Raw genomic sequence first — 21730 nt, forward strand, 5'->3', positions numbered from 1 at the left:
CCCTAGCCTTAAGAAGTTTTAAGTCAGGATTCCTATTTGACTCAGCCTCCTTGCCCATCCAACATTTTTTCATCTCCCACCCCTTCTAATGCGACTAGCCCCGATGCTCCTCCCTCTTTTTCCCCTGCCCCGCTACAAAGTTTCTCCCTGTAGGGGGTCACTGAGTCCGAGGTGCTAAAGGAGGTCCTTAAACTTGACGCCAAAAAACATCTGGGTTAGATGGTTTAGACACTTTCTTCTTTAAGGTTTCTGTCCCTATCGCCGCTAAGCCTATCTCTGACCTTTTTAACCTGCCTCTCCTCTCTGGGGAGGTTCCCACTGCTTGGAAGGCAGCCACGGTTCATCCTTTATTTAAAGGGGGAGATCAAGCTGATCCTAACTGTTATAGGCCTGTTTCTATTTTGCCCTGTTATCAAAAATGTTGGAAAAACTTGTCAATAATCAACTGACTGGCTTTCTTGATGTCTATAGTATTCTCTCTGGTATGCAATCTGGTTTCCACGCAGGTTATGGATGTGTCACTGCAACCTTAAAGGTCCTCAATGATGTCGTCGTTGTCCTTGATTCTAAGCAATGTTGTGCTGCTATTTTTATTGACTTGGCCAAAGCTATTGATACGGTAGATCATTCCATTATTGTGGGCCGGCTAAGGAGTATTGGTGTCTCTGAGGGGTCTTTGGCCTGGTTTGCTAACTACCTCTCTCAAAGAGTGCATTGTATAAAGTCAGAACATCTGCTGTCTCAGCCACTGCCTGTCACCAAGGGTGTACGCCAAGGCTCGATCCTATGCCCCACGCTCTTCTCAATTTACATCAACAACATAGCTCAGGCAGTAGGAAGCTCTCTCACCCATTTAAATGCAGATGATACAGTCTTATACTCAGCTGGCCCCTCCCCGGATTTTGTGTTACACAAAGCTTTTTTAGTGTCCAACAAGCTTTCTCTGCCCTTAACCTTGCTCTGAACACCTCCAAAACAAAGGTAATGTGGTTTGGTAAGAAGAATGCCCCTCTCCCCGCAGGTGTGATTACTACCTCTGAGGGTTTAGAGCTTGAGGTATAATACCTCATACAAGTATTTGGGAGTATGGCTAGACATACTCTGTCCTTCTCTCAGCACATATCAAAGTTAAATCTAGACTTGGTTTCCTCTATCGTAATTGCTCTTCTTCCACCCCAGCTGCCAAAATAACCCTTATTCAGATGACCATTCTACCCATGCTAGATTACGAAGATCTAATTTATAGATCGGCACGTAAGGGTTCTTTGCCATTCGGCCATCAGATTTGCCACCAATGCTCCTTATAGGACACATCACTGCACTCTATACTCTTCTGTAAACTGGTCATCTCTGTATACCCGTCGCAAGACCCACTGGTTGATGCTTATTTATAAAACCCTCTTAGGCCTCACTCCGCACTATCTGAGATATCTACTGCAGCCCTCATCCTCCACATACAATACCCATTCTGCCAGTCACATTCTATTAAAGGTCCCCAAAGCACACATCCCTGGGTCGCTCGTCTTTTCAGTTCGCTGCAGCTAGCGACTGGAACGATCTGCAACGAACACTCAAACTGGACAGTTTTATCTCAATCTCTTCATTCAAAGACTCTACCTTCTTGCCCTTTGTGCTGTTGTCTGTGCCCAGTAACGTTTGTACTACACTGTCTGAGCCAAGGACTACATGCTTTTTAAAGTTTTGATTACAATACTGGGTGGGGTGAATATATTTTAGATGACATACATGATTTTTTGTTAACTAGTAAATAGTAGCCTACAGCAAAGTGTGTTGAAATAATTTATAACTTGTTAACAATTTCTGCTAGTTAGGTTTTGCTACCATGTGGGTTTTAGCTTGCTTGAGCCTGCTAAGTGAGGAGGCTCCATACATGTTTCATTTTAAAACATTTATCTTACAAAGGAGTTGTTTAATCTAACTGCTTAATAACTTCTTGGTGCTACGGATCCCGTTATCGGGATCATTTTCCGAAACAACCACTGAATTGCAGAGCGCCAAATTCAAAAATAATCCTAAAAATATTTATAATCATGGAATCACAAGTGAAATATACCAAAACACAGCTTAGGTTGTTGTTAATCCACCTATCGTGTCAGATTTTGAAAATATGCTTTACAGCGAAAGCAATCCAAGCGTTTGTGAGTGTATCAGTCAATGCTAGAACAGTTAGCCTTATATTAGCTTGGTCACGAAAGTCAGAAAAGCAATAAGATTAATCGCTTACCTTTGATAATCTTCGGATATTTGCACTTACGAGACTCCCAGTTACACAATAAATGTTCTTTTTGTTCGATAAATATTAGTTTTATAACAAAAAAACGCCATTTGGGTTGCGCGTTATGGTCAGAAAACCAAAGCATCGTTCCGTTCCTGAAAGGCAGACAAATTCCAAAAAGTATCCGTAATGTTCGTAGAAACATGTCAAACGTTTTTCTATAATCAATCCTCAGGTTGTTTTTAACATACATAATCGATAATATTTCAACCGGACGATAACCTACTCAATAAAAGAGAGAAAGAAAATGTCGAGCTACCCCTCTCGCGCGCAGGAACTAATCAAAGGACACCTGACTCGTTTTGAAACTCGCTCATTTTTCAAAATAAAAGCCTGAAACTATGTCTAAAGCCTGGTCACAGCCTGAGGAAGCCATTGGAAAAGGAATCTGGTTGATACGCCTTTAAATGGAGGAGGGGCAGGCAACAGAACAGGGATAAAAAAAAGTAAAAAAGCACTTCCGGGTTGGATTTCCTCAGCTTTTCGCCTGCAGAATCAGTTTTGTTATACTCACAGACAATATTTTGACAGTTTTGGAAACTTTGGAGTGTTTTCTATCCTAATCTGTAAATTATATGCATATTCTACGACCTGGGCCTGAGAAATAGTCCGTTTACGTTGGGAACGTTATAAAAAAAAAAAAAAATATCTGGCCGCTAGCGTCAAGAAGTTAACTATTTATCTTTACATGGAATTGTATTTTTATTTTTTAAAATCTTTACAGGAAAATGGCACGGGCAGTATCTGATGTGTGGAGACATTTTACTGCAGCAGTGTACATTTGCAAATACTGTGCCAAATCATATGTGAAGAATTCAACAAAGATGCAGAATCATCTGGCCAAGTGCATAAAGTTCCCTCAGTGCTCACAACAAGCAACCTCTGACAAAAGTCCCTCTACTTCTATTCAGGGTGAAAATGATAAATCAGACACCTTATCGATAGCAACAGCTCATGGTCCTCCTGGAATCAGACGTTTTTTTGACTCAATGTAGGAACGTAGTCAGAGAAATGCTGATGAATGTCTTGCTCAAGCTGCGTGTGCAACTGGTTCACTTCTGATGCTCACAGGCAATGTGTATTGTAAGAGATTTCTGAATGGTCTTTGCCAGCATTCACCCCTCCAACCAGACATGCTTTATCTACTCATTTGCTGGATGCAGAAATTAACAGATTTCAAGTGAAGGTCAAGCAAATCATAGAGAAAGCATTGTATTGCAATCATCTCTGATGTGTGGTCGAATGTTCGTGGGCAAGGAATAATTAACTACATCATCTCCACTCCTCAACCAGTATTCTACAAGAGCACAGACACAAAGGACAACAGACACACTGGTCTCTACATTGGAGATAAGCTGAAGGCAGTCATCAATGACCTTGGACCACAGAAGGTATTTGCACTGGTGACAGACAATGCTGCGAACATGAAGGCTGCTTGGTCTAAAGTGGAGGAGTTCTACCCTCACATCACACCCATTGGCTGTGCTGCTCATGCATTGAATCTGCTCCTCAAGGACATCATGGCACTGAAAACAATGCATACACTCTACAAGAGAGCCAAGGAAATGGTTAGGTATGTGAAGGGTCATCAAGTTACAGCAGCAATCTACCACACCAAGCAAAGTGAGAAGAATAAGAGCACCACATTGAAGCTGCCCAGCAACACCCATTGGGGTGGTGTTGTCATCATGTTTGACAGTCTCCTGGAGGAGCAGTAGCCATTGCACGGATTGAGGGAGACAATGCCATCATGTCTGTTGTTCGGACACTGCTTGCAGATGTAAGAGATGAAATCTGTACTGCCCTGCCCTGCCCACTTCACTCAACAGGCTGACCAATACAAGGGTTGAAAGATTGGTGTCACGATCGTCTTGCTGTGAGAGATTGGACCAAGGCGCAGCGTGTGCAAAATACATCTTCTTTATTTTAAGAAGAGAGAAAAAACAAACAAGAAACGAACAACTAATCACGAACTAACAAAATAACAAAACTGACGACCGTGAAGCTAATAAAGACAGATAGTGCTGACACAAACACTACACATAGACAATTACCCACAAAAGCTAAAGCCTATGGCTGCCTTAAATATGGCTCCCAATCAGAGACAACAATAACCAGCTGTCTCTGATTGAGAACCAATTCAGGCAACCATAGACTTTCCTAGACACCTACACTGAACACTAACCCATCTACTCTACTTAACCCCCTAAACCATACAACACCCTAGACAATACAAAAACACACAAACTTCCCCATGTCACACCCTGACCTAACTAAAATAATAATCAAAACAAAGATAACTAAGGCCAGGGTGTGACAATTGGTGGCTTTCAGGGCAAATTTGAGGCTCTTTGAGCCTGACAACAAGCCATCCTCAACAAGTTTGGAAAGTGACAGTGAAGATGAGTTCTCGGAGTCTGATGTTCAAGAGGTGGACATTGAGCAGGTCCAGGGAGAAGACATGGAAGCCTGAGAGGAAGACAACCAAAGCTTTAGTTTCTAGACTATCATTTTACAGATGTATGTTATAAACGTTTTTGGGAGATGCGATGGATCATTGGGGATTATTCAATATTCCATTTGTTTTGTTGTTCAGTGTAATCATCCCATGTGAAGAGTCAACTCATTTAATTAAAGTTAAATTCGTAACCAAATAGTTTTTTTTTATTTCTATTGGAAGGATTTAATCATTTGCAATTATGTCTACTCAAGATAAGATCAAATGTTTATGTTTCTTTCTCCGTGTGATATAGTAAATATATCCAATGCAAAAAACATCTATATTTAAATGGTATTAATATTAATTTGCATATATTTCCATTAATTCCCATATATTTCTGTTAATTCCCACAGAAAGTTTCCACCTCTGAATATTCCCCAAAATGTGCAACCCTAGCTGCTGCCATGTTGTGTTGCTACCATGTTGTTGTCATGTTGTGTTGCTACCGTGCTGTGTTGTCATGTGTTGCTGTCATGGTATGTTGTTGTCTTAGGTCTCTCTTTATGTAGTGTTGTGTTGTCCCTCTTGTCATGATGTGTGTTTTGTCCTATATTTGTTATTTCATTTATTTGTATTTTTAATCCCAGCCCCCGTCCCCGCAGGAGGCCTTTCGCCTTTTGGTAGGCCGTCATTGTAAATAAGAATTTGTTCTTAACTGACTTGCCCAGTTAAATTTAAGGTTAAATGAAATTAAAGGGAAAAACAATACATATATATTCAATGGTTGTAAAGATGGGGAGAGGTCTAAAGGGATGCTCTGCTTTTTGACAACACAAGTTCTGCAGGCTCTAGTTTGGTCTAATCTTGATTATTGTCCAGTCGTGTGGTCCAGTGCTGCAAGGAAAGACCTAGTTAAGCTGCAGCTGGTCCAGAACAGCGCGGCACGTCTCGCTCTTCATTGTAATCAGAGGGCTGATATAAATACTGTGCAAGCCAGTCTTTTTTGGTTAAGAGTTGAGGAGAGACTGACAGCATCACTTCTTTTTTATAAGAAACATTAATGTGTTGAAATCACAAATTGTTTGCCTAGTTAACTTTCACACAGCTCTGACACACACTTACCCCACTAGACATGCCACCAGGGGTCTTTTCACAGTACCCAAATCCAGAACAAATTCAAGAAAGCGTACAGTATTATATAGAGCCATTATTGCATGGAACTCCGTTCCATCTCATATTGCTCAAATAAGCAGCAAACCTGGTTTCAAAAAACAGATAAAGCAACACTTCACGCCACAACGCCTCTCCCCTATTTGACCTAGATAGTTTGTGTGTATGCATTGACATGTAGACTACGTGTGCCTTTAAAAAAAATGTATGTAGTTCTGTCCTTGAGCTGTTCTTGTCTATTCATTTTCTGTATTATGTCATGTTTTGTGTGGACCCCAGGAAGAGTAGCTGCTGCTTTTGCAACAGCTAATGGAGATCCTAATAAAATACCAAATACATCAATCATCAACGTCAATGATCAGCTGATAGCCCACCCTTATTTCCCAATGTCAATCATATCTTAGGAGGCACTGTAAATAATAGCTTGCTTACAATTTGTATTTTGTTGCAGAAATAAATAGGCTTATGCTCAAAAAACTTTTAATTTTCGCTAAAGAGGCAATTGGTATGTTATGAATTCCTAGATATTGATTATGAAAGGGGGATGTGCACCCTTTTTTCATTTCGAGCACCTGCCCCCTGAAAGGTCTGTGCACGGCCCTGCACAGGACTGTATGTTTTCATGTTAGCAACCATTTCTATTTGAGGTAGCAATGTTCTCTGGTATTCAAGTGTGCTTCAAGTATTTTCAATCCAACAGATGTAATTTATTGTTTGTAATACATTACCATTATCCAGTACTGTAAGATAAAGTGTATCTATCCAGTGTAGGGGTTAGCTGTAAAATGATATACCTTCAATGTTGAGAAAAGATGGGATGAGCTGGCTTGAAATATGTTTATATTCCATATAAAGATAGATTTTCTAGGTATAAACTGGTGTTATGAAACAAAGTAATGTAATCATGTAATTTAAACTGAGTTTATAAATTAAGCCTAATCTCAACAGCATTTATTATCAGAAAAGATTAGATGCAGAAATAATGCAAAACATATCTAAACCATTATATTGACTGTCAACTGAAATACTGTTCACGCCGTTCAGAAGAGAGGCCATTTCTATATTGGGTAGTGTTTTGGATAGGTTACCTGTTTTATGGAACTGCAGCTCGGCTGCTGTCACTGACAATATGAATGTCCCCAAAGTCCCAGCCGGATAAACAGGCACCATGGCATTTTTTGTCAGTGCAGTCATATTTACAGACACGATTCCCCCGCCACCCTGCAATTTCAGCCAGAGAAGTTGATGAGGCAGCAGCAGTATAGCAGGCTGCAGCAGGGGCTTCTTGGCGTGGGAGTGAACCCAGAGCACTGAGCAGTGAGTGAGCAGGGCGAAGTGGGGTGACTGCGGCCTCTCCACACTGGAGGACTTGTCCCTTGGCCTGACAGGGCCCCTCGCTGGGCTCCGCGCGGCTCCATGCGGTTGCAGCTACTTGGTAGTAATTAGGGGCAGCCACTGCACCACAGCACCCTGTCATTAGCAGGGTGGGTCAGTCAGCCGGACACACAGCACCCTTCTGTCCCTCGACTCTAACTGCCATGGCTCTGGTACTGGCCAGCCACAGAGTAGAGAGGCCTGCCCTGGAATTCAGTCTGTCTGCCTGCTCACGCTAAATATAAACCCTAAATAGCACAACACATCCCAGTCCTGTCTACTCAACCACTGTCTCAGAGGCCTACTGTATAGCCGTGGAGAACAGGGATCCCTAGAGTTTGCATTACACTTTTGATAAAGTATGGAGAAGTGGTCTTTTGATCCCGATCCAATAGGATATATCCTTTTTTGGGGGTAAGATATATATATATATATATATTTAACAATACAAAACATACATGTACAAATGACAGCATACTGTCGCACATCAATGACATCAGACCTACCCAGACCCACCTGCTCACACCCTCTCTCCAGCGCCCGCATCACTCTCCGCCACTTGGCCTCAAACTGCACCATTTTGTTTCTCTCCGTTGCCCACGCACTTTCAACATTTAGCTAATAAAGCATTTGACCTTTCCATTATGTTAACAAGGGACGATTGGTTGATATCCAGTTTTTAAGTATACGTTTTTACAAGATGATTGACAAGAAAAGTACCGTCCAACCCATCGGGTATCTCACTGCACCCTCATATGCCATGTCTTGAAATATGTAGACAGACGGATTAAAAGTACCCTACTGTTCAAAAGTTTGGGGTCACTTAGAAGTGTCCTTGTTTTTTAAAGAAAGCACATTCTTTGGTCCATTAAAATAACATCGAATTGATCAGAAATACAGTGTAAACATTGTTAATGTTGTAAATGACTATTATAGCTGGAAATGGCTGATTTTTAATGGAATGTCTACATAGGCGTACAGGGGCCCATTGGTCAGTCCAAACTGCTTTTTAATTCTGTCATCGAAATAAATGTATTTCCTATTACCAAGTCATTTACGCTTTCTATGTTTTTAGTTTTCCATTTGGACCAATTTATCGGGGAATTCTGAAAAGCTATCTAAGGATTGTTCCATAGGGTTGTGTTTTTAGAATTGGATATTGGTTCTTGTAGAATACGTTTAATTTTCTTCCAAATATACTTTTATGACCGAGTATAGTTTTTCAAAGAATGTCTTCGGTGGTGTAATTGGTATTACTGAGAATAAATATAAAAATAGGATGTATCCTATTCGCACCCTCTCAAAATATCATTTGCACTCTCTAGCAGGTGAAACAACTTTCATGCCATGCGCACAGAAAGTTAATTGGGGTTTTGCTCACCCTCCTGAGGGTGATAACATGAGACCTCGTGACCCTGCCCCTCAGCTGCTCTGCTCGAGCTCCACCATGTCTCTGACAGTTACTGTGTGGGATGCAGCTCAGTCAAGTGAGATACCAAAATCTACACAATGGGCCAATTATCAGCATAACACCTGCTTCTGGGTGGGATCTAAATAGCAATCCAGGGGTGAGCAGACTCATGCCAGAGCATTAGTATCTGCACCATCTGCACTGACCTGTGACATCAGCATAAAAGGAAAAGGAAGGAAGCAAGAACGTACATTCAAGAACGTTGTTTCTGATTGCTGAATTGACAAGCTGGGAACCCTCTGAAAACTTGCGGCTTGTAGAGTAAAGTGTAGAAGGGAAATACACTTACAGTACTGTATTGTTTTACAGAAAAGTACAGGCGCGGAGACACACACTGCTTAGTCATTTATGTGTGTGTTGTCTTTCCATACGATTCTGAAATGTCACACTTCATCTCCCATAATGGTTATCAGTAGTGCCCAGGCGCTACCATTACTGTGGTTTCGCTGGCTCAGCAACAGAGACTCTTCTATGAGAATAGGGCACACTGTGAATACACTGGGAGTGCTGCTAAAATGAAGCTTCACCATGGTAATGTGATGTGTGTGTATCTTCTCTCCATGGACCTTGAAACACACAGTGGCCTGTCCCTGGGGTGTGCTCCTAACCAAGGGGAAACGACCATTAGCATACGAGCTCATTGTCGGAAGACAATTAGAATCGTTATCCGTGTGGCTTCACTGCCAGCAATCCGTATTCATAGCGTTAAAGTGAACGAATGCCTTAAGTAGGCTAATTAAATAGCGTGGTAATACAGGACGCTGCGCGGGGGGGGGGGGGGGGGTCGTCTTCTCATATCATCACTGGAAGTGCTCTGGAACGGCTGTTGACCTTTCACGATTTATGGCAGCGAGTGTGGCATGGGCTGGGAGGTCTGTAATTGCACTATCTATCAAAACAAATGGATTAGACTCAAGAGCCCATGCAGAAATGAGCTCAGGCAGAGCACGTAAAGTGTGTCATTTCTAGGATGTTTCTTTGATTACCTTTGGAGTGACTCGCCTATGAATTCTCTAAAATGTAATAAAAGCCAACGTTTTAGCCAAATCACTTTTTTATGAATAGATGTATATTTCATAACCATAGCATTATTTTATGATGCTCACCCTAGATCCCCTTGGTTCTACTGTTCTCTTCATCCTCTATGTGTATGAAAGATGGAGGCTGAGGTCCTGTCATGAGTACAGTACGCTGGTACAGAGAGCCCACCCCGTTCTAGACACCAGTCCCTGAGTGTGGCCCTTAGTGCAGGCAAAGGGAGGGAGAGAGAAGCTTCAGCTCAGCCAGCCTCACAGAGCAGAGCAGCCTGCCTGACATGCTAATTGAAAACCTGTGTAAGGGATGAATGCTATAATGGAGCTGGACAACAGGATCACTGTGGATAGATCCATCCTCAGCTCAGCACCACCCTACAATTACAACTCCTAATGATAACACTCACCTGTCTCATTTAGACAGTCTGGCTGGATAATTGAAGAGTAGGGGAATGTTCTGAGATGAATCCCTGAGGGCGAATCTGGCTCAAGTACGCTCACATGGCCTGATGAGAAGTGCCTTGCAAACAGAGAAGCTCTCTGTTGTGGCTTGACTGTGTTGTGACGGTCCTTGCCTCATGAATAGTACAACATAACAACGTGAGAGCCCATGGAAGAGCCGAGAAGGAGTTTTTAGCAGCAGCATGTGTGGGGTCTCCCTCCCAGTGAAAGGTACAGATTGGCCTTGTTTGGTAGTGGAGTGGAGTGAGGCTGGCTGTGGCTGGCCTAGAGAGCTCTGCGTAGCTAGCTCCTCATGTCTAACGACGTCCTCTGGATGCCATTAAGCAGGCTCACCGGGGGTAATTGCCCAAGTCATTAAAAGTTTGATGATTTTCCTGCTGGGTGGAGGGTTGCCTGCCCTTGCTGTGGCTCACTTTGGATTTGGCTTTGGCACGTCACATGCTCGTGGGCACAGTGCTGCTCTCTCCTTCTCTCTCGCTCTCTCTCCCCATCTCTCCCTCTCTCACCGGGGAAGCATCGGAGCACATCTCTATTTTTCATCCCTTTCTCTCCCCGCTCTGAAACTCTGAAAGCTCTCAGGCCAACTCCATTCTTTTTTGAACAGGTAAAATCTGTGTTGATAGAGAATGGAGAGAGAGACAACAGGGAAAACGGGGGATGCTAGATGGAGTGTACTGCCTATGACACATGTTTGAAAAGTAGAATCTTTAACTGCCTTACAAATGAGAGGGTAGCAGCTGTATGTGAAACAGATACTATTATGTTTTGTTTTCCCATATTTAAGTATTAGCAAGAGGTTAGTGAGGGAAGTTTAGTGGTCTGCTCCTGTTGTCAGGTTAAAAAGCAGAGACAATGTACCCATCAGGAGCAGAAAAACTGTAATGACTGTAGTGATTCAAATGACGTCCAATACTGAACAATAATTACATAATTTTTCTAGCAGCAGTCCTCTCACCGGCTCAGACGAGTTGAATAGTGAAATTGTTCAACTAAACTCTATACATACACTATCAATGTAGACCTAGCAGAAGAGCTTGAGCGGTGGGCTCATTTCATGAAGTTTAATGGGAAGAATCTTACAGTTAGGTTTCAAGGTCAAGCGCAGCTGGCTGGCCAGACCTCTGGGTGCTACAGTGATCCATTGGAATGGGGGACTTGTGGATGTCCATTTGGTTGTGCATCAGCACCCACTATGCTGTTTACTTTCTTCGTCTACGTCATGTCAATGAGTCTACCTTTAACATGTCATAAGTCATGGCACAATGTGTAGAATTGCAGGAAATTAACTTTTAAACTTAAATTCTTCTCTCCGCCGTTAAGACAGGGGCCAGTAAAATGTTTTGCCCGCGAGGTGGGGGGGCCCCCAACAAAATCTTGATTAGGCCCCCAGAAGGCTAGGGCCGGCCCTGGCTACTGGTATAATGCATTGTTAAGAGAGTTAATTAATTTCACTGCACAAATAGATTGATTGCACAAATCAGTTGAATGAATGTGTGGGTATGGACATAGACCCGTGAGCAACTGCGGCCCCTCATGATGAGTTCAGATTTATTGTGGCTCCACCTCCATCAAAGTTGCCCATCCCTAGTCTACATGCCTGTACTTTAGCCTATTGGAGTTCCTGTTATCAACCTATTGCCTGATCTCCCGTATGACATTACTAGCCTTTTCCCTGCCTGTACTGATGCCTTTTTGGACCCCTGTGTATGACCTTCTGCCTGCCCCTGGACCCATCTACCTGCCTCCTCCTGTGGTCCTTTACAATAAACACCTGCTGCGCACCGCGCTTGAAACCAGCTCTCTGTTTCCCATCGTGTTCATTACACATGAGAGACAGTTTCATCATTGAAATTCTTCCGTATTGACTGACCTTCATGTCTTAAAGTAATGATGGACTGTCGTTTCTCTTTGCTTATTTGAGCTGTTCTTGTCATAATATGGACTTGTTTTTTAACCAAATAGGGCTATCTTCTGTATACCCCCCTACCTTGTCACAACACAACTGATTGGCTCAAATGCATTAAGAAGGAAAGAAATTCCCCAAATAATTTTTTAACAAGGCACACCTGTTAATTGAAATGTCTTCCAGCTGACTACATTATGAAGCTGGTTGAATTAATGCCAAGAGTGCGCAAAACTGTCAAGGCAATTATTATTTTTTGGGGGTGGCTACTTTGAAGATTCTCAAATATAACATATATTTTGATTTGTTTAACACTTTTTTGGTTACTACATGATTCCATATGTGTTATTTCATAGTTTTGATGTTTTCACTATTATTCTACAATGTAGAAAATAATAAAAATAAAGAAAAACCGTTGAATGAGTAGGTGTGTCCATAGAATTTTGGAACAGCAATGCCTGAGACGTGCACTTCATAGGATGAGTGGTGGAGTCATGAAGGAAAAGTAGTTGGAGAAAGTTTTCTATGAGAGCAGAATTAGCACCCCCAGCTCGTCACTAGCAATGAGAGAGAATCTGAAAAGGTCAAGGTTTTCAGCCAGGCTCATAGTCAGGTGAAAAATCCTAATATAATTACTGTCTGTCTGGTAGGCATTGTGTGGGTTATTATAATAACCTTATCAAAGGCTGCAAAAAGATGGAGAAATAGATGCATTTTAAGTTCAGAGTTTAGAATAGTTTAGTCATTTTCTGTTTCCATATTTGCAGTTGAATGTTTGGTAGAGAGTAATAGTAACACACTAGTAACTTGTGGTACTCAAAATAAGTTTGTTTCACATGATTTACAGTGGATAGCACTTTTGCTGTCACCGTGAATTGCATGAATTAGACAGTGCATTAACTGAACATAATCATTACACCACCGAAAACCTTGAGGAACCCATAGAATGGTGTCTGTGTGTGGGGGTTTCTTTGCGAGCCATAGGAAAACACTACCTATAGACTAGCCCACGTGAACTCAAAGGTGCTTGTGGTTTTCCACTGAGAGGGGTGTCAACCCAAAGGCCCACGCCTTAGCAAGGTCTCAACTCTGCGGTGTAGGCTACTGACAGTCATGACACAAGCAGCTTGTTCTCGCTGCATCTAAGATATTAGTCGATGATCAAAATGTCGCTCATTGTACATTAGTATGAAGCACAGTATGTGGGCATGTTGTTTGACATGGTCTGTATTTTATTCTCTGATAAGAGAATACAGTACAGAAACCATTTCTGACATCCTACAGTATCTCCAGTCAGTGAAAGGATACAGACAGTATACTAGAATAGGGAACACTCCTCTTTAAGAGCAGCTGGCTCTGCTGGGGCGATGCGGGCTGATCCAGGTCTCTGTGCTCCTCTGGGTGAAATGAAGCAGGAGCCTGGGTCAGCGCAGCGCTGTGGCCCTGCTACTCCACTCAGCACACTGAGGGCCAGCCCAGCCAGGTGGAACAAAGTTCACCAGTTCAGTTCACTCACCCAGGGTTAGCTGCCTGCTTCCTGCTAAAAGGTGACTTCTCCCTCCCTCCGTGGCTTAGCTTAGCAGACACACTCATCTGCTAAAAGGCTGTCAATTTGTTAATTATTTTCCCACATGACAGTCAGTGCTTTCCAGACGGTTAAACAAACAAACAAGTAAACAAGCAAGCAGCTCTGAGGAGGAGAGTGAGTCAAGGGAGGTCAATGTCAGGTGGTTTGACTTGTCATATGCCGGCCCATTAACCTGCACCAGGAGCTACTGTAGCCTACTGTACTATACATTGTTATAGTCAGGTCTGATGAGAACAGAGTGAGGACTGGTCCTCTGTGGACCAAGGATACAGAGATGGCACATACCCTTGTCTGCCCTCATGAAGCGTGTTGCCTCCACAGCACAAATAAACACTATGACATGCACAAAAGCAATGGACAGAGAAACTGCTCTCCAGCAGGACTCGTATATATCCATATGTCAAAGGTCATTAACTTAACATGTTCTAAAACTTGCAACTCGTGCATTTAAACTGTGTCATTTTAGGAAATGTTATTCTGGTGTTTGGTTTTGTCACCATGTCCAAACCTGACATGTGGAAAGGGCCTGTGTGTCTCCCAGAGTTATAATGGACCTGTGTAATTACCTGTAGTGTGGAACATTTGAAATTCATTTTTCACAGTTGAAGTGACCCCACTGGCTCAGTTGAGACAGAGAAGCTATACAACTCATAGGATTATGTTGCATTATGCCATTTTAAATGAGGGTAGGCACAAGCTGTGACCAATTAAATTTGAACAAAGCTAGCTCATCTGCCTAGCTCCTCTTAGTAGGTCAGTGAAATTGGTGGAAGTGAATACAGACACATTCACTCTGCTTTGGCCTGAAGCACAGCTTTCACTGGCATATCCATAGAATAGCTCTCACTGTACTGTAACTGAATGCACTTTACATGGTGCACACACTGTGAGGATGATAAGCTTGCATAAATGCTATCGAGGAGGTGTTTCACATAAACAACATTACAGAACCGCTTGTACAGTCTCAAAGTACACTGCCTGTAAAATATACCAATGGAAGAACATCTGCATTCCTTGTTTCCCTGTTTGTCTGGATGAGGTTTTACAATAATAGAGGGTCATAGCATACATTACTGCATAGGCAATAAAGCAGTGCTACATAATGACGTGTGTATCGGGTACAGGCAACCACAGATACAGAGCTGAAGAGGTGCAGGACAGAAAGTCTGCAGAGAGGGTTAGGTTTCAGCACCCCTGGAGTGATGCATGACCTACAGTCCCGTCTGTGGGCTCGTGTTACAGGCAGAGTGATGCAGGGGCAGGGAGGGACCGCTGTCCGTACCGTACATGGAGTCAGGAGCTAATGTAATGTATGGATTCCTGTTCCCAACATCCTAATTCAGCTTACCTAGCCACTACATGACTTTACACTGCCTGACCTCTGGCCTGCTAACCAATCACACCAGCCTCATATCCTCACTGTAGTTTTCCTAAAGGGATACACTTATGACTTGTGTATTATGAGAGATGGAGATAGGAAAGTGTCTTATTATTAGTTCTGAAACTGTGCTGCTGCAGACTGACCCCTATCCAACCAGTAAGAACACCCCCAGGCTGCTGCTCAACATCATTTCCAATTCTGTTTAATCACCCTCTTTTATACATGCATACTAAATATGTGTGGATGTATCTATGCATATTTTCTGAATTTGAATAGTAATTTTTTTATCTGATTTTGTTCTGTGTGTAACTGATGATGATGGTCACTGTCTCCTCAGGTTACCTTCACGAAGAGGAAGTTTGGGCTAATGAAGAAGGCCTATGAGCTCAGCGTTCTATGTGACTGTGAGATAGCCCTGATCATATTCAACAGCTCAAACAAACTCTTTCAGTATGCAAGCACAGATATGGACAAGGTCCTGCTCAAATACACTGAGTACAACGAGCCCCACGAGAGCAGAACCAACGCTGACATTGTCGAGGTGAGTTGGCTTTACATTTTCACTGTATCAGGGCAGGAAACCATGCATATGCTTATACAGGGAAAAAATACAATGTTTGGGCATTGGAGACTGAAGGGCTTGTAACAGTTTCCTTCTAGCTACCAGACAGATAGGGCAGGGGACATCTGCAGCCTATGATAAGTTGAGCTTCAGTTCAGTCCAGCAACCGACAATAAAAATCTACCGCTGCACAGGCCTACACTCAGTAGCTGTCCAAACAGCATGGAAACTCTGTTTCCCCCAGATACTGACTGTACTGTCTATACCTGCATGGATGAATCCCAGAATCATTATACCACTGTTTAAGACAAAAAGCCTATACTTTACTCAGTTGTTAGGTTTAATTACATAGCATTATGTAATGAACATACTTTCGAGATTCCTATTGGCTCTGAGAGTGTTGGAGAGAATTCCAGCAGCACTTGGTCTCCCTGGCAGCTAGTGTCCCTCTACATGCCCAAACACTCACAGAAGAAGAAGAAGCCATTTGTTATGCCAGCCTATCAAATTTGTCGGCCAAGAGCATCACTGCAAAGAAAATGGGGGAGATTGTGGATCCATCGGGATCCAAATCCCTCCCACTGACGCACTTATCGTTTTTCAACCTATTCAGAATCTGTTTTCTGAAGCTAGTGTCTTCACTCTTGACTAAATGAAAAACAAACACATTTATGCCCAGTTTAAAATTCATGATAATAACAATAAAAGTGCTTTATTTGTTTTGCAAGCCAATATTTAAAGTGGACACAGACTAGGTCTTGTGTTTCAAGTTTGACTGATGTGTTTTCATTAAACAGGACAGACATTGCCCTGGTTTCTGCACTGCTAGCTGCATCGTAATACACTTGTGTTTTCACTGGCAGACTTCACTCAAACATACCTTATTATTAATCTGTCCAACAGAGAGACTTCATGAGTTTAAAGAGCATGATGAATACACAAATTCCAAGAATCCCACATTTAAAAAAATAAATTTCACTTAAAGAAATTAGTAAAATTGCATAAAAGGAGTCAGCTGTGCCGGGTATATTTTGTTCATGTTACTGCTGCTATTGAATTACCTGCTTGGCAGAGCTGCAAAACAGTGCTCTGGCATCCAGCAGTCTCAGTCCTCTATCAGAGGTCCTATGCTCTCTCCCTCTGAGCTGAGATGGGTCTCACCTGCATTAAAAATAAATGGACACACTCCACCCTTATGTAACAGTGACACCATGTTTGTTTTCTGTTGTGACTTGGGAGTCCTTGTATTTATCAAGTACAAAAACTGTTTCTCATAGATGGAATCATTCATTGATTCATTGTTTGCTATTTGTTCCTTGTTTCCTTTTTGTAGAGATACCCATAGAGATTCTACAGTATGGTAGTGTATGTGTCTATTGCTACAGTATTGTATATTATTGATGTACGTGTCAGCTGTATCTTGTAATTGGCATGTACTATACTCAGTACAGCACACAGTGTCATCTCTAGGGAGCACTGCCAATGGTCCATCACTAACTCAAGTGTAGTACATGCTGGTGGGGATCTGTTCATTTCCCACGTAGCCCCTCTAGCCATCTGCAAGGATACTGCCCTGCTCTTGCTGCACGAACGAAAGGCGAGAACAATGCAGCGTTGTCCCTGCTTACTCGGCCAGCATCTGTGCAGATATGTGCAAATCCCTCTAGCCCTGCTGGCTATGTGGCCAAGGTTCAGAAGTGAAGAAGCAGAGCAGAAGTAACCAGGCCTGTCCAGGCTCCACTTTTGAACATTTCCACACAAGCCACCATTCACTGGTCCAAAAAGTGCTGCGGCACAAGAGCAAACGTCAGAGCCGTTAGACTGAGCTCAGTGTCTGCTGTGGGCTTATCAGATATAGCCCAGGCTGTTGGCTGCATCTTGTTGTGGAGTGTTCTTATAGAGAAAGCCAGACGGCCTCTTCAATAAAAGACAAAGGATGTCCTTTTATTCTCACAGAGCACAGAGATTGCCGATAGATGTCTGCACTTTTAAGCATGATCTTTATCATTAGAACACGGACTACCCTTTCGAAAAGACAAAAACAGAAATTGTATTTGTGCCATGATATGAATGTCTATCTGGTTGGCTGGCTGCTGCTTTCCTATCGGTGTAGTCAGTGTCATTGGGATATAGGATGACTGCACTCCTAATGAGCCATCTCTCTCTCTCTCCCTCTCTCTCTCTGTGTTGATGTGTCTCACATGGAGACACTTACCCTGACACTTATCTAAATGTATAAATTGCATTAAACTGATAATTGCCACACAAACAGTTACTTGCTCATCTGCCTTGCTTGAGAGACCAAGCAAATCCTTTCTGAGTTTTCATTGGGCAGCATACGGTCCAATTCCATGTGCGAAGCCAAATCAAAGGTCACATTCCTGCTCAGTAGTACCATCTATAGATAAAGGCTGGGCCTTGCAGTGTGGGAGAGCATTTGCCATGTTTCCCACAGATGGATGTATGCCTGGGGCACCGTTTGATAGCCCAGCGGAGAGCTATGGACTTTGTCTTAAACTTGGCTCTGCTGTCGATACCAGAACAGCAGGCTCAGAGCGCTGTGCTTGAGCGTGAATGTGTGTCTGTGCATGTGTGTATGCGTGCGTGAATCAAATCAAACTTTATTTGTCACATGCGCCGAATAGAAGTGTAGACCTTACCGTGAAATGTTACTTGCAAGCCCTTAACCAACAGTGTAGTTCAAGAAGAGTTAAGAAAATATTTACCAAATAAACTAAAGTAAAAAATTTAAAATAATAAAAAGTAACACAATAACATAACAATAACGAGGCTATATACAGGGGGTACCGGTACCGAGTCAGTGTGCGGGGGTGCAGGTTAGAGGTCATTTGTACATGTAGGTAGGGGTGAAGTGACTATGCATAGATAATAAACAGCAAGAAGCAGCAGTATACAAAACAAATGGAGGGGGGGTCAATGTGATAGTCCGGTGGCCATTTGATTAATTGTTCAGCAGTCTTATGGCTTGGGGGTAGGAGCTGTTAAGAAGCCTAGACTTGGTCCTAGACTTGGCGCTCCGGTAGCGCTTGCCGTGCGGTAGTAGAGAAAACAGTCTATGACTTGGTTGACTGGAGTCTCTGACAATTTTATGGGCTTGCCTCTGACACTGGATTGCAGGAAGCTTGGCCCCAGTGATGTACTGGGCCGTACACACTACCCCCTTACGGTCAGATGCCGAGCAGTTGCCATATCAGGCGGTGATGCAATTGGTCAGGATGCTCATAAATGGTGCAGCTGTAGAACTTTTTGAGCATCTCGGGACCATGCCAAATCTTTTCAGTCTCCTGTGGGGGAAAAAGGTTTTGTCGTGCCCTATTCACGACTGTCTTGGTGTGTTTGGACCATGACAGATCGTTGGTGATGTGGACACCAAGGAACTTGAAACTCTCGAGCCGCTCCACTACAGCCCTAGTGATGTTAATGGGGGCTGGTTCGGCCCGCCTTTTCCTGTAGTCCACGATCAGCTCCTTTGTCTTGCTCACATTGAGGGAGAGGTTGTTGTCCTAGCACCACACTGCCAGTTCTCTGACCTCCTCCCTATAGGCTGTCTCATCGTTGATGGTGATCAGGCCTACCACTGTTGTGTCGTCTGGAAACTTAATGATGGTGTTTGAGCCATGCGTGGCCACGCAATCATGGGTGAACAGGGAGAACAGGAGGGGACTAAGTACACACCGCTGAGGGGCCCGAGTGTTGAGGATCAGCGTGGCGGATGTGTTGTTGCCTACCCTTACCACCTGTGGGCGGCCGGTCAGGAGGTCCAGGATCCAGTTGCAGAGGGGGGTGTTTAGTCCCAGGGTCCTTAGCTTAGTGATGAGCATCGTGGGCACTATGGTGTTGAACGCTGAGCTGTTAGTCAATGAACAGCATTCTCACATAGGTGTTCTTTTTGTCCAGTTGGGAAAGTGCAGTGTGGAGTGCGAATGAGATTGCGTCATCTGTGGATCTGTTGGTGGGGTATGTAAATTGGAGTGGGTCTAGGGTATCTGGGAGGATGCTGTTGATGTGAGCCAGCCTTTCAAAGCACTTCATGGCAACCAACGAAAATCCCTCCAGCTCTATATTGTCCGTGTCGTCGTTCAGCCACAACTCGGTGAAACATAGGATATTTCAGGTCTTTTTTATTTATTTATTTATTTTTTAATTTTATCCCCAATTTTCGTGGTATCCAATCGCTAGTAATTACTATCTTGTCTCATCGCTACAACTCCCGTACGGGCTCGGGAGAGACGAAGGTCGAAAGCCATGCGTCCTCCGAAGCACAACCCAACCAAGCCGCACTGCTTCTTAACACAGTTCGCCTCCAACCCGGAAGCCAGCCGCACCAATGTGTCGGAGGAAACACCGTGTACCTGGCCCCCTTGGTTAGCGCGCACTGCGCCCGGCCCGCCACAGGAGTCGCTGGAGCGCGATGAGACAAGGATATCCCTACCGGCCAAACCCTCCCTAACCCGGACGACGCTATGCCAATTGTGCGTCGCCTCACGGACCTCCCGGTCGTGGCCGGCTGCGACAGAGCCTGGGCGCGAACCCAGAGACTCTGGTGGCGCAGCTAGCACTGCGATGCAGTGCCCTAGACCACTGCGCCACCCGGGAGGCCCCGGATATTTCAGTTCTTAATGTCCCGTTGGTAGTATGATCGTAATCGTAGGTCATACATTTTATTTTTCAATGATTGCATGTTAGCAAGTAGAATAGATGGCAATGGGAGTTTACTCGCTCGCCTACGGATTCCCAAAATACAGCCCGATCTGCGTCATCTTTTCCTCCGTCTTTTCTTCAACCAAATGACGGGGATCTGGGCCTGTTCCCGGGAGAGCAGTATATCTTTCTCGTCGGACTCGTTAAAGGAAAAAACTTCTTCCAGTCCGTGGTGAGTAATCCCAATTCTGATGTCCAGAAGTTATTTTCGGTCATAAGAGACGGTAGCAGCAACATTATGTACAAAATAAGTTAAAAAATAAGTTACAAACAAAAAAAAACGAACAAAATAGCACAATTGGTTATGGGCATGTAAAACGTCAGCCATCCTCTTCGGCGCCATCTTAATATGTATGTGTGGGTGTGTGTGTGGTGGTCTGAACTCCAGCAACACTCCGGACGACAGGTGAACTATTGCATGAAATCTCCCTTTGTGGATCACGTCCACTTCTCCGTTTGATTAGAAGTGTCCCCGCTTCAATCTGATCCCATCTGCGTCTCACCTTTTAAAGACCCGGCCTACAGAGCAGCCTTTTATTTACTGAGTAGCTATGCTGGATAGATTGATTCACCGTTTCCTTTCCTCAGAGGTTAGGTCAAGCTTGTCTGGGTCTGTAAGGGCTTTATAGCAAATATCTTGCCAGAGCAAACTTCATTTGATGCAATGTCGTTTTCCTGTGCTGAGTGAACATGGGAACAAGTAGAGAATACAATTTAGCTCATTTTATTTTCTATACAAACAATTTGCAGTGGGCAACCTGTGAACCTTTTATCTGACTGATGTACAGAATATACATCAAACCTTTTATCTGACTGATGTACAGAGGATACATCAAATGCAGGTTAACTTGAGCAAGATCACTGCGATAAAGAAACAGATAGACTCCAGCTTGCATACTGTATGTCAGACTACCCTGTATAGTTAGACCATTGCTGTTCGTGTTGGGTGCTGTGGCAAAAGTCCTACAGTATAGTAGCTGTTGTTGCTTCTCTTATTGAATTTCATTTGTACCATAAATGAAAATGCTGCTGTTGGTAATTAAAATAATCAAATCATCCCTTCTCCTCTTCCTTCCCAACGGGAGATAATGAAATCTTCCTTTAGCTGTTCTATAACCTTCTACCGTTATTCTGAGTACAGACAGCTCACTGTCTAGCTGAGAATCCTTAAAATCAGATATCAACTTCACAGGAACGATTTGGCTTCCATCTGTGCTTTTCTTTAAAACATTTCAACACAATTACTGTTTGCAGCTATGCTTGGATTAATCAAGTTTGCATTTAAATGAAATTGACATGGACTGAACACATTTAAAGTAATCTCATA

At 43.2% G+C, this 21730-nt stretch overlaps 1 protein-coding gene across 2 annotated transcripts in view; it reads left to right on the top strand.

Annotated features, from left to right (window-relative positions):
* Positions 1-21730, top strand: part of LOC120053929 (myocyte-specific enhancer factor 2A-like) — a 126414-nt gene that overhangs the window by 52014 nt on the left and 52670 nt on the right. For both annotated transcript variants that reach the window (XM_039001244.1, XM_039001243.1), the window contains exon 4: positions 15457-15660. In XM_039001244.1, coding sequence (XP_038857172.1) covers positions 15457-15660 — 204 coding nt within the window. The remainder of the gene's footprint in view (positions 1-15456; positions 15661-21730) is intronic.

The sequence above is a fragment of the Salvelinus namaycush genome, chromosome 9, assembly GCF_016432855.1.
Source record: "Salvelinus namaycush isolate Seneca chromosome 9, SaNama_1.0, whole genome shotgun sequence".
Classification (NCBI taxonomy): domain Eukaryota; kingdom Metazoa; phylum Chordata; class Actinopteri; order Salmoniformes; family Salmonidae; genus Salvelinus; species Salvelinus namaycush.